General features: G+C 39.9%; 2 protein-coding genes across 2 annotated transcripts in view; one reads left to right on the forward strand and one right to left on the reverse strand.

Annotated features, from left to right (window-relative positions):
- Positions 1 to 15,241, reverse strand: part of LOC127871010 (RPA-related protein RADX-like) — a 196,982-nt gene that overhangs the window by 98,334 nt on the left and 83,407 nt on the right. The window lies entirely within an intron of this gene.
- On the forward strand, positions 11,403 to 14,552 carry LOC127871012 (uncharacterized). The gene is made up of 2 exons (XM_052413627.1): positions 11,403 to 11,582; positions 12,250 to 14,552. Exons 1-2 carry the CDS (start codon positions 11,461 to 11,463, stop codon positions 14,219 to 14,221), a joined length of 2,094 nt encoding a protein of 697 aa, XP_052269587.1. The 5' UTR covers positions 11,403 to 11,460; the 3' UTR covers positions 14,222 to 14,552.

Below are 15,241 nucleotides of genomic sequence, written 5' to 3' on the forward strand. Positions count from 1 at the left end.
GAAAATGCTTGATTATTTGTTTCCTTTTTAAACATGATCATTGATTAGTACTGGTTATATTTACTACCCAGGATTTTTGTCTGAAAATAAAATATTATTAAATAGTTTTTAATAATATAACAGACAGTAGCTTATTGTTGTATATTGCCTTGAGCTAAGCGAAAACACTTTTGAAACACAAACGTGCCTTGAGCTAAGCGAAAACAATGTTCAAACACAAAAGTGCCTTGAGCTAAGCGAAACACTTTGATAATTTAAACAATATCTTTCATTATTAAGTAAAAGCATTTCATTGAGCGCATTTTGTTTCAGAGAAAGCCCGTGCACACTACCAGGCAGTGCCCCATCTGCCTGTTGAAGGGTATCACAACGACATTTGCGCGGCCCGGTGACAATGTGAAGAGACAACATGGCGTCTCGAAGGAGGATGCTCAGACCATGATGTCCAAGCAGAGGGCCTTGGAAGGAAAGAACAGCAAAGGGGAACGACACTACTATAGATGTGGGCTGTGCAAGAAGTGCATTATTGACCGGCAGCAGCACCTGCGCCAAGAACATGCCATCAAGGATGTCAGGGCATATGAATACCTGATGGGAATGCAAAGGTTTACAAGGGTAAGTGTTACATTGTGTTGATGTGTATTTTGCTTAAACATTACAAACACTTTGATGCAATTATGTATAACACCGTTTGTTAAAGGCCATGGTAATCTTGTCAGACATACATACCATGTAACACATACTTGCCTGGGCAATACAATGTTGTATGCCTAATCAATGTTATGATATGTTATTATACACTTTTCAGGTTCAGAAGAGGAAGCACCCTGAGACGGCAGTCAAGCTGATGAGAGCCGCCTCTGCCACCCCTGCCAACCCTGATCCAGGTAGCGGCATTTCAGGGTCAGAGGATTCCTCTGCATCCTCCTCAGGCACCGCAATGCCGCCGACTAACTGGGACGAGGAGGGTAGCACTGACGAGGAACCCACGGCCAGCCTTCCCTTCTTGACGCGAGAGTATTGTCTTAGCCTGCCGCCTCATGCGAAAGTTATGAAAGGCCGACAAAGCTGTAAGTAAAGACCATAAACGATTTCTTATAAATATACTTAGAGTATATATTTGTAATTCATACTTATTATATTCATGACTTGTAACTACGTTTGTAGGCAATCTCAAGCTGTAGCATTGAATATAATTCAATAACATTGGTTTCAGTTCACGCTGTCAGTGTCTACATAGAGCACTTGGGAAGCCGGATTGGCGGCAACGCCCCTCCGGCTAAACAACAAGAGACTTCCATTTAGTTAAACAGATTCCTCGCTCTGTCAGGCTACACGGAGGGTGCACCGATAGACTCGGTCCTCGTATGGAAGGGTGCAATGAAATGTCATGACGATTATTTCTTAACCGCGGGCCACACTCCCGGAACACTGCGCTCGGCTCTCCTGGCCATCCGACCATTTGTGACGATTTTGGCCGGTATTTTATCCTTTAGGCTCATTATTCTTTAAGTACATTCATATTGTTTACATCAAAACGAAAGTACGTTTCTCGTTTGCAAATCGTTAACTTTTCGGTAAGTTCCACGCACATAGTATGTGCATTTAAGATTGATCATTGTATTTTCATGTACATAATTTGATGATTTAATAATACAAGTCGGTTATTAAGATGCACAATATGTATTTCATAATATAGCCACAGTATTATACAATTACTGTTTGAAACGGTAGGGTTGTGTTTACATGAAATGAAATAGTAGGGTGATGTCTTTAGCAAGGTGGTCACGTGAACCATAAGTATATAAAGCGCTGCTCTACTGGGAGCAGGCAGTCTGCGTTCGATTGCCGATCAGAGCACATCGTTAAATACGTTGCATTAATAAGAGACCGTATACCATTGGAATTATCTGAGACTTTGGATGCCTATTGAGTAGAAGTGACCCTAGCAACTTTACGCATTACACCATAGCTTGCTGGGTAGCTTCAATAGAGACTCATACCTTTGTCCGGGTCACAGGTTTTCATTGGTGATATAAGACGGTGCACGAGTCTGGTCTCGTAGGTCAGCCTGAGTCTGTCAAGCTACTGATTGTCGCTTGTACAACACTGACCGCTTGTCTTCCTTGCATAACGCAGAGGGGGGACCTTGATTGTCTTCCTTGCGTAACGCAGAGGGGAGACACTGCAGACTCTTTGGTATAAGTCCAAGTCGACTCAAGGCAACCCAAGACAACCCAAGTCGACCCAAGTCAACCCAAGTCGACCCTAGTCAACCCAAGTCGACCCAAGTCAACCCAAGTCGCCAAGTCGACCCAAGTCGACCCAAGTCAACCCAAGTCGACCCAAGTCAACCCATGTCGACCCAAGTCGACCCAAGAAAACCCAAGTCGACCCAAGTCGACCCAAGTCAACCCAAGTCGACTCAAGTCAACCCAAGTCGACCCAAGTCAACCCAAGTCGACCCAAGTCAACCCAAGTCGACCCAAGTCGACCCAAGTCAACCTGAGTCGACCCAAGTCAACCTAAGTCGACCCAAGTCAACCCAAGTGATCAAGGCAATCCAAGTCGCACAGGGCATACGGAACCGGCTTGTATAGAGGCAAATTATATTATTTGTTTATCAAATCACACGGCTAAGGAAAGCTCGAGGAAAAGCAATTATATATATATATATATATCCCGAAGGAACCGTAGACACGTTACACATTTATTAAATGGTGCATGGACGTTGGACGCCTGTCGCGCCAGAAGGCAGAGGAGGTAAGCTTTAACGTAGCATTTTATTACATTATGAGTATTTATGTATCTATATTCACTATGCATTATTCGCATGTACATTCAATAATTATTAAAGGGGTCAAGATATCGCTAAACGAGCAGCAGATTACGGTTTAGGGACACACAATCACATACTTTGTGCTATGGTATTGTTTTATTTAGACACATTAACAGTTTATAGTTGTATTTAATTCTTTTTCAGGCCGAACGCATGCTCCGGGGGTGCGATACCGCCACCAGGCAAGAGGTGAGGAAGCGAGAAGTCGAGCTGCGGGTCCAGGAAAGCAGCACCATACCGCTGGACCCTTACCTGGCGCGACACTTCTTCGACAGCGAGTATGTATGACCATTGCAGACTTCAAGGCGTGCCCCGCAGCTCATTACAAAGAAATAAGAGGCATACTCATCGTCCATATCGCACTGAGGAACGCCACACGGGCGGGGGAATTCGTGAACCTCAAGGTAAGTAATATAACAAAGCAGTGTATTTATAAAAAATACTCGATTATGTCAAGACCATCGTAGACTATTTTATTTCTCGACAAACGTATGGACACATATGCATTTTTCATTGCAGCTGAAGCATGTACACAGCGCGACGGCTTTTGGAGATAACCAGATGTGGATCCGGCTCGAGGCGCACAAGACGGCTCATGCAGGCCGCTTCACCTATCTGCAAATGCCACGCTCCATCTACGATATGCTGCTGGGGTACTGCAAGCTCGTCCTCAAGGACGAGACAGACGGAGAGCAGTATGTCTTCGGGAATGGCGAGCAAGACGCGAGAAATTGTTCCATCAACAGGTGGCTTCAAAAGGCCTGGGCAAAGTAAGTTTCTGACTTATGTGCATCATTTTCCTGCCTCATTGTTTCTCATGCGCTTACATATGATAACTAGGTTGTTTAAATGATTTACCTTTGCTTCAATGAATGCACTTATTTTCCAGTGCCGGAATGCTCGTCAGGTACCCAGATTTCAACATGAATCTGACCACCAACAGAAAGCAAAGGACGGGCCTAGTGAGAACAGAGGACCCGAGCAAAGCCGGACCCATGGCCGATTTTATGAAACACAGAGAGGCCACCGTTGACCGTTACTATGCGGTTCACAAGCAGGAGTAAGTTGTTGTAATATTACCTGACAATTGTGCTACAAATCACTTCAGATTCGTCAATGCTTAGCTTGTGATGTTCATTTGGGCTAAACTTCACACTTATTAAAAGGCGTTTTACATTTGTTTCTTTTCAGGAAACAGTCGCAGAAGATGTACGGGTTTGTACAGCAGGTGCAGATGAAGAAGAGACCGGCCGCCGATGATACAGAGCACCAGACATCAAAAGCCATCCCATCCGCCGCGGCTGCCCCCCCTTGTGACCTCGGGCATGGAGCCAGGGCCATGGGTAGACCCACAGGAGAAGGAGAGCGGCGGCTTAAGCTCTGGCGAGATGGAGACTTTCCTGGCAGTGTTTTTTTTCACTTATAGGGGAATGGTGGCGGGGCCCATCCAAAGGGGAAAAATGCGTTGTTTTTTAGGAAAAGGGGAAAATAAAAAATTCACTTGTTTATATGTAATGATATTTATGATATTAATACACATGTTTGTATGAATATAATATTCACAGCCGAATGTCTTTGTCCTTTTTCTTAAAATTAAAATATATATCAATGATTTTTTCAACATTAGTTTCAGACAGTTCAGCCTTCATGCACAGTCTCAGTTTTCTTAGCTTTTTTGAGTCTAATTGGGATCTTTTAAATCATAAAATGGCAAATTTAAGCATTTTTTATCAATAAAATGAACCAAATTGGAATGATTTTATCAACAAATATTGACACAATATAGATACATCAGGCTTTCTCCTGGCCATTTTGGGAGAAAAATGCAATTAATGTGAAAAGTCCACTGATTTGGGAAAAACTATTTATTATAACTCTTAATAATAATTCAAAATAATATAAATCAGAGTTATATACTTTGTTAGTTGTTTGTGAAATAAATTTGAGATATATTTATCATGATTATGAGACAGTTCTTAAAAAAAAAAAAAAAAAAACTTTTTTCAACTTCTGGAGGGGATTTTATTTTTTTAAATGGGGGAAAAATATATACTCTTTTTTGAGGGGAATGGGGCCGAATATCGGCCCTGAAATTGCTATAAAAAAACACTGCCTTGTAAGCTTTACAATGCTTCATGACGATTTATGATGAGATGAGAAAGACACATAAATGTACTATAGACAAATTATTTATGTACTCATATAATCTATTCGCTTTTCAGCTTTCTTAACACGTTTAAGAACACAAATATTTACACGTATTATATACATTTTCTTCAGGGCTACATAGAGGATACATGTTATGAGGCCCGTCAGGCGGCGGAGCACTCCTCCCCCTCCGCCGTTTCAGACGAATCTTACAGCTCGGACCCGTTCTTCCAGCAGGAAGAAGCCAGCAACCTGAGCTGGAATCCACCACCACAAGTGTCCAGCGACTCGTCGGACTCGCCCGACTCGGACCCACAGCAGGACCCGTACTGCCCGCGGCTTGCTACCACCCAGAGGATGGCACCGCCACAGTACTCTTCCGATGCAGACAATGGATCGCATGTGGTGTGGAAGAGGAGGAGTAGGGTTAGGAGAGATGCACCAGAGTCAGAGGACAGTGCGACGCAGGTCAGCCACCCATCAGATGAACGTGCCACCATACAGCTTGGTGATACAACACGATCGAGAAGACAAAGGATGTTCCCCGACGAGGAGCGGGAGATCGCGCTCGTGTTCGAGTCCGACATAGAGAGGTTGGCCCGTGCTCCGATACCTATAACGGTACCGATGGCGGTTGTCCGTAAAAAGCGTAATGACCACCCTAAGTTGTTGCCACTGCAGTGTGAGCAGATTCGTGAGAAAGTTAGGAACCTGGATGAGCAGCAGGACAATTAAAACGTTGATCCAGTTTGCTGTCAATAAGGTTTCTACTTCTACCTTATATATGTATGCTTTTATTTTGAATCCCAAATGAATGCATGTAATGTGCTTGCAGGTAGAAAACGGTGAAAGAACGGCAATAAAGAATGAGCCACCACCGCGGTGTTAACCTGTACCACAGGGCCCTGGCACTGTCATCCCTGTAAGCCATCAGTTGCAGCGAACCTGGCAACTATTGTGAGTTGACATTCTCAACAGAGACGGAATTATGGAGGAGATGATCAATCCAACAACGATGACAATGACCATGAACACTGATGGAATTCTGCTGTATAACTCCTCAAACGTCAGTCTGTGGCCTGTGTTTCTCGTGATCAACGAAAAACCACCAATGCTTTAAAACATATCTACAGTCACTTGTGAGGGAACTGAACATCCTCAAGACAGAGTCAGTGTGAACGATCACTCGGTCAAGGCCATTCTAACCGGTGTTACCATGAACCTACAAGCTAAGGCTGAGGTGATTAACATGGTTCCTCATAATGGGGAATATGCTTGCCTTACCTGTGAAAACCCTGGAAAAGTATTCAAACAAGGCAAGGGACGTTGCAGGGCCTTTCCCTTACTGAAAGCCCCTACCCGAACCTCAAGTTCCATCCTCCAAAACGCAGAAGAGGCATTAATAACATCAAAACATGTGAAAGGTTTGAAAAGTGTTTCGGTTTTGTTTGACATTTATAACTTTGAGCATGAAAAAGCCCTCTTTCCAGAGTACATGCACGGCGTTTTGTTGGGAACAACTAAAAAGTTAATGACTGTGGTTTCATAAGAAGAATACTAAAGAATCATTCTACATTGGGAATAGCGTTTCCAAGGTGGATGCAAGACTACTAGCCATGAAACCAATGGACAGAGTGCAGCAGCTGCCAAGGAGTATAGGAAACATCACCAAATGGAAGGCTTCCGAACTCCATTATTGGCTGATCTTTTACAGTGTTCCATGTTTGGAGGGTGTGCTGCTGGAAGAGTACCTTGACAACCTGAGCTATCTGTTCAATGGTATTTATAGCCTGCTTGGTGACGAACTGACAGAAGACATGTTGGAAAAGGAAGAACTGTCATTGCTAAAGTTCCACATATCTTTCCAGAACCTGTATGGTGAGAGAAACTGCGGCCTCAACCTGCACAACATAGGGTGTCATCTGGTACGCTATGCGCGGATGCATGGTCCACTCTGGAGCTGGTCATGTTTTCTGTACGAGGAACGGAATACTCCTCAAGTCTGCACAATGGAACTGCGGTAATGTGAGCAGTCAGCTGCTAGTCACGATGTTAGCTCACCAACAAATATTTATGCAAGTTGAAACAATTAAAAGTGAGCCTCTGAAGGCTTTTATCCATGAAATGATAGCCACAGGACGTCGCACCAAAATGTTTCTGCAATGTAAAGACTGTCATCTGGTTGGGAAACCAGTTGATGTAGAACACATTCAATTGAAAAGCGAAAGTTGCTGAACTTCTGGTAACTTCAGAACAGTGCCAACTCCAAAAATGTCATTGTGTCAAATTGTTTAACGGCCAGCTACTAACATCCCTTGATAACAAGCGCATGAAAAGGCGTGCTTGTTATGCATTGATTACTAGAACAGGAAGCTTTTTTATCGCGAAGATGTATGTATATGAGCAAAAGACTGACAGGTGTCTTGTGATTGGTCACAGAGTTCACACAACTGGGTACCGAATTGTTAATCACCTGAACATTGTTCAAGTTTAAAAAGATGAAAGTTTGTTAAAGGTGTCAGAATTGTTGACAAGGCAATATACATGTGTGGAAATGAAAGGGAAGCTTATATTGCCAAACACCCAGGAGTTCATGGTCACTGTGCCTCAAAAATGTCTCGTTATTGTAAATGACTTGTAAAGGAAAGCTTCACACACATTGTATATATGCACTTCATGTAATTTCATTGATTTAGAAGAAGAGTACCTCTTAGTACTTTAATGTCAGTTTTATAACTTGCCTTAGGCGACTACTTTTATATTTATTGGTATACAAAACCGGCGGACGTATTTTTTCAAAAACCCTAAAAAATAAAATAAGATTTGACATTGTTTTTTTAAACAAAAATTCCAGATCCTACGAAAATGGTCTGAACAGTAATCAGTTTTCTAAACGTTCCACGTTTTAAACTTGACATCGCGCACTGAGCGGTCGGGTTGTACTATTTTTTGGTAATTTACGTTCTTGTGCGTATAAATACGCAGTAATTGTGATAAACCAGTCTGTTGGAACATGGCGACTCCCGTTGACCTGGAGAACAAGCGAGATTGTTTATTTTTGCAAGTGGACTTGTTTGGTCATAATTATACCTGCAAAGATGTTTATGCGCGCAAAAATTTCCGAGACTATTGGAAATGCCCTTGCGAGGATACTTGATGACAAAAGTCTGACTGTGTCCAAACCCGAAGCCTTCCAAAATACACAAGGGTCTTACTCTAAGATCGCAATGGCAACAGACACGCCCGTCAGAGCTATCCAGGAGTTCGGATACAAGTACTTGCATGTACAACTAGCAAAAGGTAATATTTTTTATTTTTGGCTATCTATTTAAAGATTTTCGGTCGCTCCCTTGTCGTTTCGCCCCCAGGATGTGCCACCCTTGTCGTTTTGCCCTCAATTATAATTGAATTAGGGGATATTTTTCACGCCAATGATTTTACTTTAAAACAGTGGTAAACATACAGCCTAAGGGTGAAAATTTTTGAGAGCGAAACATTTGACGACCTATTTTAATATTGAAATGTGAAACTCCCGACCTGCACACCATCATCCATTGCAAGCTTGAAGTTGATTTTCAATTAATTAAATATTGACTCAATTAATTAAATATTCACAATGGTGGTACAATGATTGTCATGATGCATTGTTAAAATATGGGATTACATTGTTGGATATAATTCGTCATCATAAAATCTAACAATGGTCAATTTCATATGCAAGTCAACTACACTTCTCTACATGATGTGAGATGTGAGATGTTGGCAATGTTTTTTTGTGCATGATAAAGTTTGAATGCACAAACATTTGAACTTATGTTATAATATATGTGTGTTTAAATAGTATTTTTGTTGTGACAGCTTGGGTGCAGGGAACTTCTGAAGGACAGCAACCTGCTGGCACAGATGTGTTCCAGGTGTTACTTGCTGCGCAGAAGTCCTATACCCACCTCCCAAAAGACATGCTCCAGACTAGGACTAAGAATATGTTTTGTTGTTTTTATTGAAATTGATTTTCAAACTATATTTGTAATGCCATCTGGAAGATAACAAATACACAATCTTTTTTCTTTTTTTTCGACCGCATGACGGATACTTTCACTGAAAATTTTTGAAAACCAATAGATAAAAAAGGCATGGCCTAACAAAGAAATAATTGTATTTTCCACTTACTCAATGTTTATTATTGTCATTGTATTATGAAATGAAAGTATTTTGATTTTGCCTGTTACAATTGGCAGCCTAAACATGCAAACTTTATTTTTCGAAAGTGTTAAACAAATTTTGGAAATATTCCATTATGTCAATTCTTACAAAAAGCCATTTGAAAATAAACTCTTCAGAAAATGAATTTATAAACATGAACTAGACCTTGTTTCAATTCGGAATGTATCATCAAAATAAAAGAACAACTTATCGAAAAGTGTGTTTAAGTGAGTCTTTTTGTCACATTGAAGCTCTCTAAACATTTTTTTTAAAGACACACTTTAACTCACTTAAACCCACTTCTGTTTTTAACAAGACCAACTTTGGATGTCAAAGACTCACTTCTGAAACTAAAAGACACACTTAAACAAACTCAGAAATAAAAAGACTCAGTTTTAACACACAAAAACCCACTCCGCGCAGAGAAAAACTCGCTTAAACACACATCTACATTAAAAAACACAACTTTAAACCAAGTAAAATTATCCTATAAAATTAATTTATTTCTTATAAAAACGTTTGACGGGAATTTTGACAAAAAATCAGCATGTACGTTTACATTTGAGTTTCCGCTTCAACTATTAGAAAGTGTGCAATCGAAAATATCTGGCATCTTCATGACATGCGTAACCCTATACATTCAAGTTTTTATAAAGTTCTGTTTTGCGTGGATTAAAAAATTGTTAGGTAAGAATCATTGTTCAAACAGCAATTCATCGGGTACTTACGCAATCTTATCAGTTTATTTATAACTGATCACATGAACATGGATAATTTACCAAAACTCTGCCAAAGTTCGTGATTTTGGCTAACGCATATTTCGGATCATTGACAAATAGGGACAGCAAATAAGTGGAATCTACTGTAACTATATAGCAATCAATTTTTTTTAACGAGTCGATGGACACAGTTTTCAGTCCACCACTATAAAATCCCAAGTGTCTTTCTTATTATTTTTTTCTCGTTATGAAATTTGAGATTTATCTGAAATTTCATTCTACTGGTCGGATAATGAAGTCATTTTTATTCACCTTGTGGTTACTGAGGTATTATTAAATATATTAACACCAGGACATGAGCTCAAAATAATATGTGTTCAATATGTTACATTTATTCTTTTCAGATGGCTTTAATCGAAGAAGTTTTTCGAGACAGGGCATCTGGGCCATTGGAGAGAGCCCTGAAGTTGCTTATTGTGGCGAAGAATCAGCCTTCTCAATAAACCACCAGCGATGGTCAGGAGAGACAAAGTTTGACGGTAGCTGCAAGTGATGGTGTGAAGGTGGTGAAGGTGACCATCTACGACCAGACAAATTCGCTAAATTTCAGACTGGCACAACCCTGTCAGTTAGAAACTAAATACGTAAGACAGAGGATGATGAACAAATCCTCATCATTACCAAGGCCACTAAAGTGTTTATCACACAGGCCCTATAGCACCTGCAGGTCATGTCCAGCAGGGACAAATCTTGATCAACCCGCCCGCAGCTGATGTGCTGCCAATCCAGCAGGCAATATGGTTGCAGCTGGAACAGAGTGTCTGTTCGTGGACGGATATTGCAGGTATTTCTCGCACTTTACCATTTTAAATTTGAGGGGTGATTTATAAATTCAGAAAATTGTTTTATAACTTCAGTTTAAAAAAAGTACTTTTGACTAAAAACTGACATGCTCCAGGCCAAATATTCTTAGTTATATTGTTGAAACACGTGTACTATATGTAGAGCTTGAAGCACGTCTGCGTGAACATAAATTAAACATCAAAAGGTAAAGAGCGACTTCTATTTCTCGGCATACAGCACTACTTATGACAACACAATTACGTTAAACATTACATTTGACTGGTAGGTACGTAGAAACCTAATTGTAGTGCCATAATTGTTGCTTAAAACATTCTTCAATGTCTTCCATTGGCATCATTCAGTTTGTTGATGGGCTGCTGTAGGTTAACCACTCGGTATACTGCGTAACTGACTTCAAATTTTATGGGAATGTTGGCCAAGTGTGGCAACAATGTCAATTCCTTTTGTTGGCTTTGAAACCAAACTTTCTTTAAGTTTTGATGCATAAGTCTCGCTTTTTATGAGTTTCGATAATAACAAAAAATGGCTTGCTTCAATATGAAAAAGTAAGGTTGTCATAGATACTGCTGATGCTTTGCTTATATGTATTATTTTATCGGGCAACCAAAAAGATTAAAACCAAATCGACCGTGACAGCTTCTTTTGTGTGTAATAAATAGAGCGTAGGATTTGTTTACATGAGCAAAAATGGATGAACTTGGTGAAATGACATTGTCTAAATTTAGATTGTGGTCTCTACACGCTCTGAAAGTTTATTTATCGCATAGAAAACGGCCTGTGCATGGAGACGTTGAGGACTTGGTTGCAAGGTAGTTATAAAAAAAAGTAATGTTTGTTTAAATCTGACATAGTCTTTGCAGCACATACTTGAGTTAAAATTAATAAAACATATTTGATTGCTTTATGTATTTTAGTTCTGCTTTGTTGTTTTACAGAATTATGACTACGTTGTCTGTTTTAAAAAATAAACAAGCATGTATATGAAGAACTAACTTCTCAAAGCACTGTTAGTAGTACAATTTAGTTTTAGGCTATGACTATGAACACTGTAAGTTACCTAGCGTAAGATTTGTGTAGCATTTTGTTAACATTTTTATTATTATATACGGTTATATGTAATATGTTGTTTATATCATGATAAACTGTCAGTTGGCTTTTGAATGTTTAAACATCATTTGTTTGACAGTTTGTTATGTTGTCTTAAACAATGATATAAATTAGCACTAACAGTACAGTACATAAAGTACTTGCTATCTTAAATCATACTGTTTTGTGTAATCAATAAAATTGAAAGTCTTGTTGAGAGTTGCTGTGTGTTTGCAAAGGGGCTTGTAAACTCTATTCTTGGGCCATATTGGAATCCCTCAACCTCTGTGTAAAGTATTTGCAAGACATGTTTCTTTTGTACTTGAAAATTATTGCCATACAAAAACATTTATAAAATATTGGGCTATAAGCATAACATGTATTTTTCAGAGCATTTTGTGCTTGGGAGGAGAATCTGCCTGTAAATGAACAAGCCGAGCTTGAAGAGCAGCGACTTCTCAAAGAGTACAAGGAGAAACTGACGGTAGAAGGTGACATAATTCCTGATCCATTCTCCCTGAAAACTGGCTGGAAAGGTGAAAAGGCAGGAATGGAAAAATGGCCATCAATTTACATGATAGACATTTCCAAGTTCCTGAATGCTTCATCACCCACTGACATAACAAATCAGTTGCTAAATGAATACAAACTTGGCAAGGCCTACAGGTATTTTGACTGTGGTTGGGTAAAAGAGGTATTCATCCACGACATAAGAGACTCAAGTGACACATGTTTATTAAAGACAAAGGTGACGCCTTCAATGGCAGTCAACAGCAAATCTTACGACGTGTGGGCATTAGTTGAGAAGGATCAACCACAACGACCTGGAGGCAACATTCTGTCTGCCTATTGTACATGTACTGCCGGCATGCTTGGATCCTGCAATCATGTAGCTGGATTGTTGTTTTGCGTTGAACATGCGGTGAAGACAGGGGAGACTAAACTGTCGAAGACCAGCAAACAATCCAGTTGGAACATTCCAAAAGGAAAACGAGAATTAAAATCCATGAGAGCTTCAGAAATAAATTGGACAAAGGGGCGTTATGGTAAGCGTTCTCGTGAAATGGAAGAGGAAAGCAGGAAAAGAAATCTAAAGAAAAACTTTACTCCCTTAACAAAAGTGCAGGTAGAGCAGGTGAAGGACCAAATGAAAATGAGGAATGCATTGTACCAGCTTTTCCGCGATGATGCACCTGATTCTTGTCTTGCTTTAAATTGCGAAAAAAGAAGACCAGTGGAAGTACAAAATGATGTACATGTACCCCCATCTATTATTGCCATCGCAGGCGAAGTAAGAAGCAAAAACAGTGTTATATCTGTTGAGCAAGCCATTGAGCTTCTGACGATCAATGATGATCAGAGACACGCCTTGAAATGTGCAATTGTAGATCAGTCCCTATCCAGCATATGGGTTGAACAACGGAAGGGACGAGTAACTGCCAGCACATTTCAGAGAATTGTTAGCCGCGTGAAGACTCTGCAAAAAGACCCTACAGCTGACGCGTCTGCACTGGTAAAGACAATCCTTGGAGAAACATCCTGCAAACCAACAATGGCCATGAAGCATTGTACATCTTTAGAACCAGTGGCAAAGATGGAGTATTCAAGGATTATGAAGAAAACCCACAAAAAATTTGAGGTTTGTGACTCTGGCCTATCAGTTTGCGCAGATGCACCTTACATTGCAGCAAGCGCAGATTTGGAAGTGGATTGTGTGTGCTGCGGTAAAGGCCTCTGCGAAATCAAATGTCCTGAAAGTGTGAAGGATTCTGTCCCAACTGTTGACAATGTAAAGTATTTACTCTATGATGAAAACGGACGTGTGATGTTGGACAAAAAACATCAATACTTTTATCAAGTACAGGGTCAAATGGCTATCTTGGATCGACCATACTGTGATTTATTTGTATATACACATCATGGACATGCTATGTGTCGCATTGACTTTGATCAAGATTTCTGGAAAGGTGTCTTTGAGTCGCTCAAATGGTTCTGGGTAAAACATGTGTTTCCATCATTATTTTTGGACAAGGAGAACATCAATCAAACTGATGAGACTCCATTGATAACGTACCAGCATCAGGGTACCCCAACAAATTCTAAAGTGCGCCGTGCCCTGCTTGGAAGTCCTAAGAAAAAAATACAGCCAAGGAAACAGAAGAAGTCTTCCAATCACAAACTTCAGGTCTATCTGTGTGGAGTCTGTGGATTGGATTGTATAAATGAACCAAAATCCGAGGCAGACCATTCTGTGGGATGCGATGGATGTGGATTGTGGGTCCATTACCATTGTGCTGGGGTTGACGACAGACAGCTTGCTACTGCTGACAGGTGGTTTTGTGCAAAATGCCAACGCAAGTGATAGATGCAGAACTATACACAGTCCAGAAATGTCTTTAGTGTGCTTCATGTCTGTAACATGTTTGTTAATTTTTTTTTTACACAGCCTGGGCAATTATTGACTAAACATATCCTTTTTAAATTGTAACTGAAATTAGCAAGTTGCAACTGAAAATTATTAGACCAACTTAAGATCGTTCTGTATTTGATCAATAGCTATATTATAAATTACTATGTTGATTGTGCATCAAAAATAGCTTCAATGATTTTTTTTCTACTATATTCAGCTTAAGACCGTTTTTGAGAATGTTCAAGTGCAAGAAAGTGGTGCAACCATACAAGTTAATACACATATAAACAGTTGGCACCAATCGACCGCCCCCGGTTTTAACCGGCGGTTTTTACCGGTTAAAACCGCCCCGGTCAATACTCCCGAAGTGGTCATTACTGGTCAATACTGGTCGATTGAACTTTACCCCCAATTTTAATTTATATTCCATGCCTAATTAAACAATACTGATAATATAAATTATACATACATGTTGCCATTATGTCTTAAGCTATTAATTCCCACTATTTTATATCTGTTCATGCAATTTGTAGGCCAATCTCTCAAAATTTTGCAAATAAGTCAAAGTTGGTCAATTTGATTTTTCTGGTTGATTGAACTTTTTTCAATTCTAATGAATTATGATGCTCAGATAATTTTGTGCTTGATTCAACAAGAACCTGTCAATTACTGTGTATAAGTTGTTCCTCATACCCTACTGTCCCCACAGTCTTCTAACAGTCTTCTCACCTATACAGGTTGGGGCACCCAAAACTGATTAAAGGGCCTTAAAGTAACAATCACGCTCAAAAATATCGAATATTTCGTTAAATAAAGCTAACCCATAAAAAAATCAATGTTCCTTTTAGCAAAATGCAAAATTTCAACGTTAGATGTTGTCTGGTAGAATTGATTTAACGATATACAAAATGCTCGTTTTTATTTTTTGTGGCCACAAATAATTCCATTTATATCTCCCATGAAATATCCGAA

The sequence above is a fragment of the Dreissena polymorpha genome, chromosome 3 (assembly GCF_020536995.1).
Source record: "Dreissena polymorpha isolate Duluth1 chromosome 3, UMN_Dpol_1.0, whole genome shotgun sequence".
NCBI lineage: Eukaryota > Metazoa > Mollusca > Bivalvia > Myida > Dreissenidae > Dreissena > Dreissena polymorpha.

What these genes read in the sequence shown, in the direction of transcription:
- LOC127871012 (XM_052413627.1), top strand. Translation starts at nt 11,461, where the DNA reads ATGGATGAACTTGGTGAAATGACATTGTCTAAATTTAGATTGTGGTCT. An exon ending in GTTGAGGACTTGGTTGCAAG is followed by an intron (nt 11,583 to 12,249) that starts GTAGTTATAAAA and finishes TGTATTTTTCAG; the next exon opens with AGCATTTTGTGCTTGGGAGG.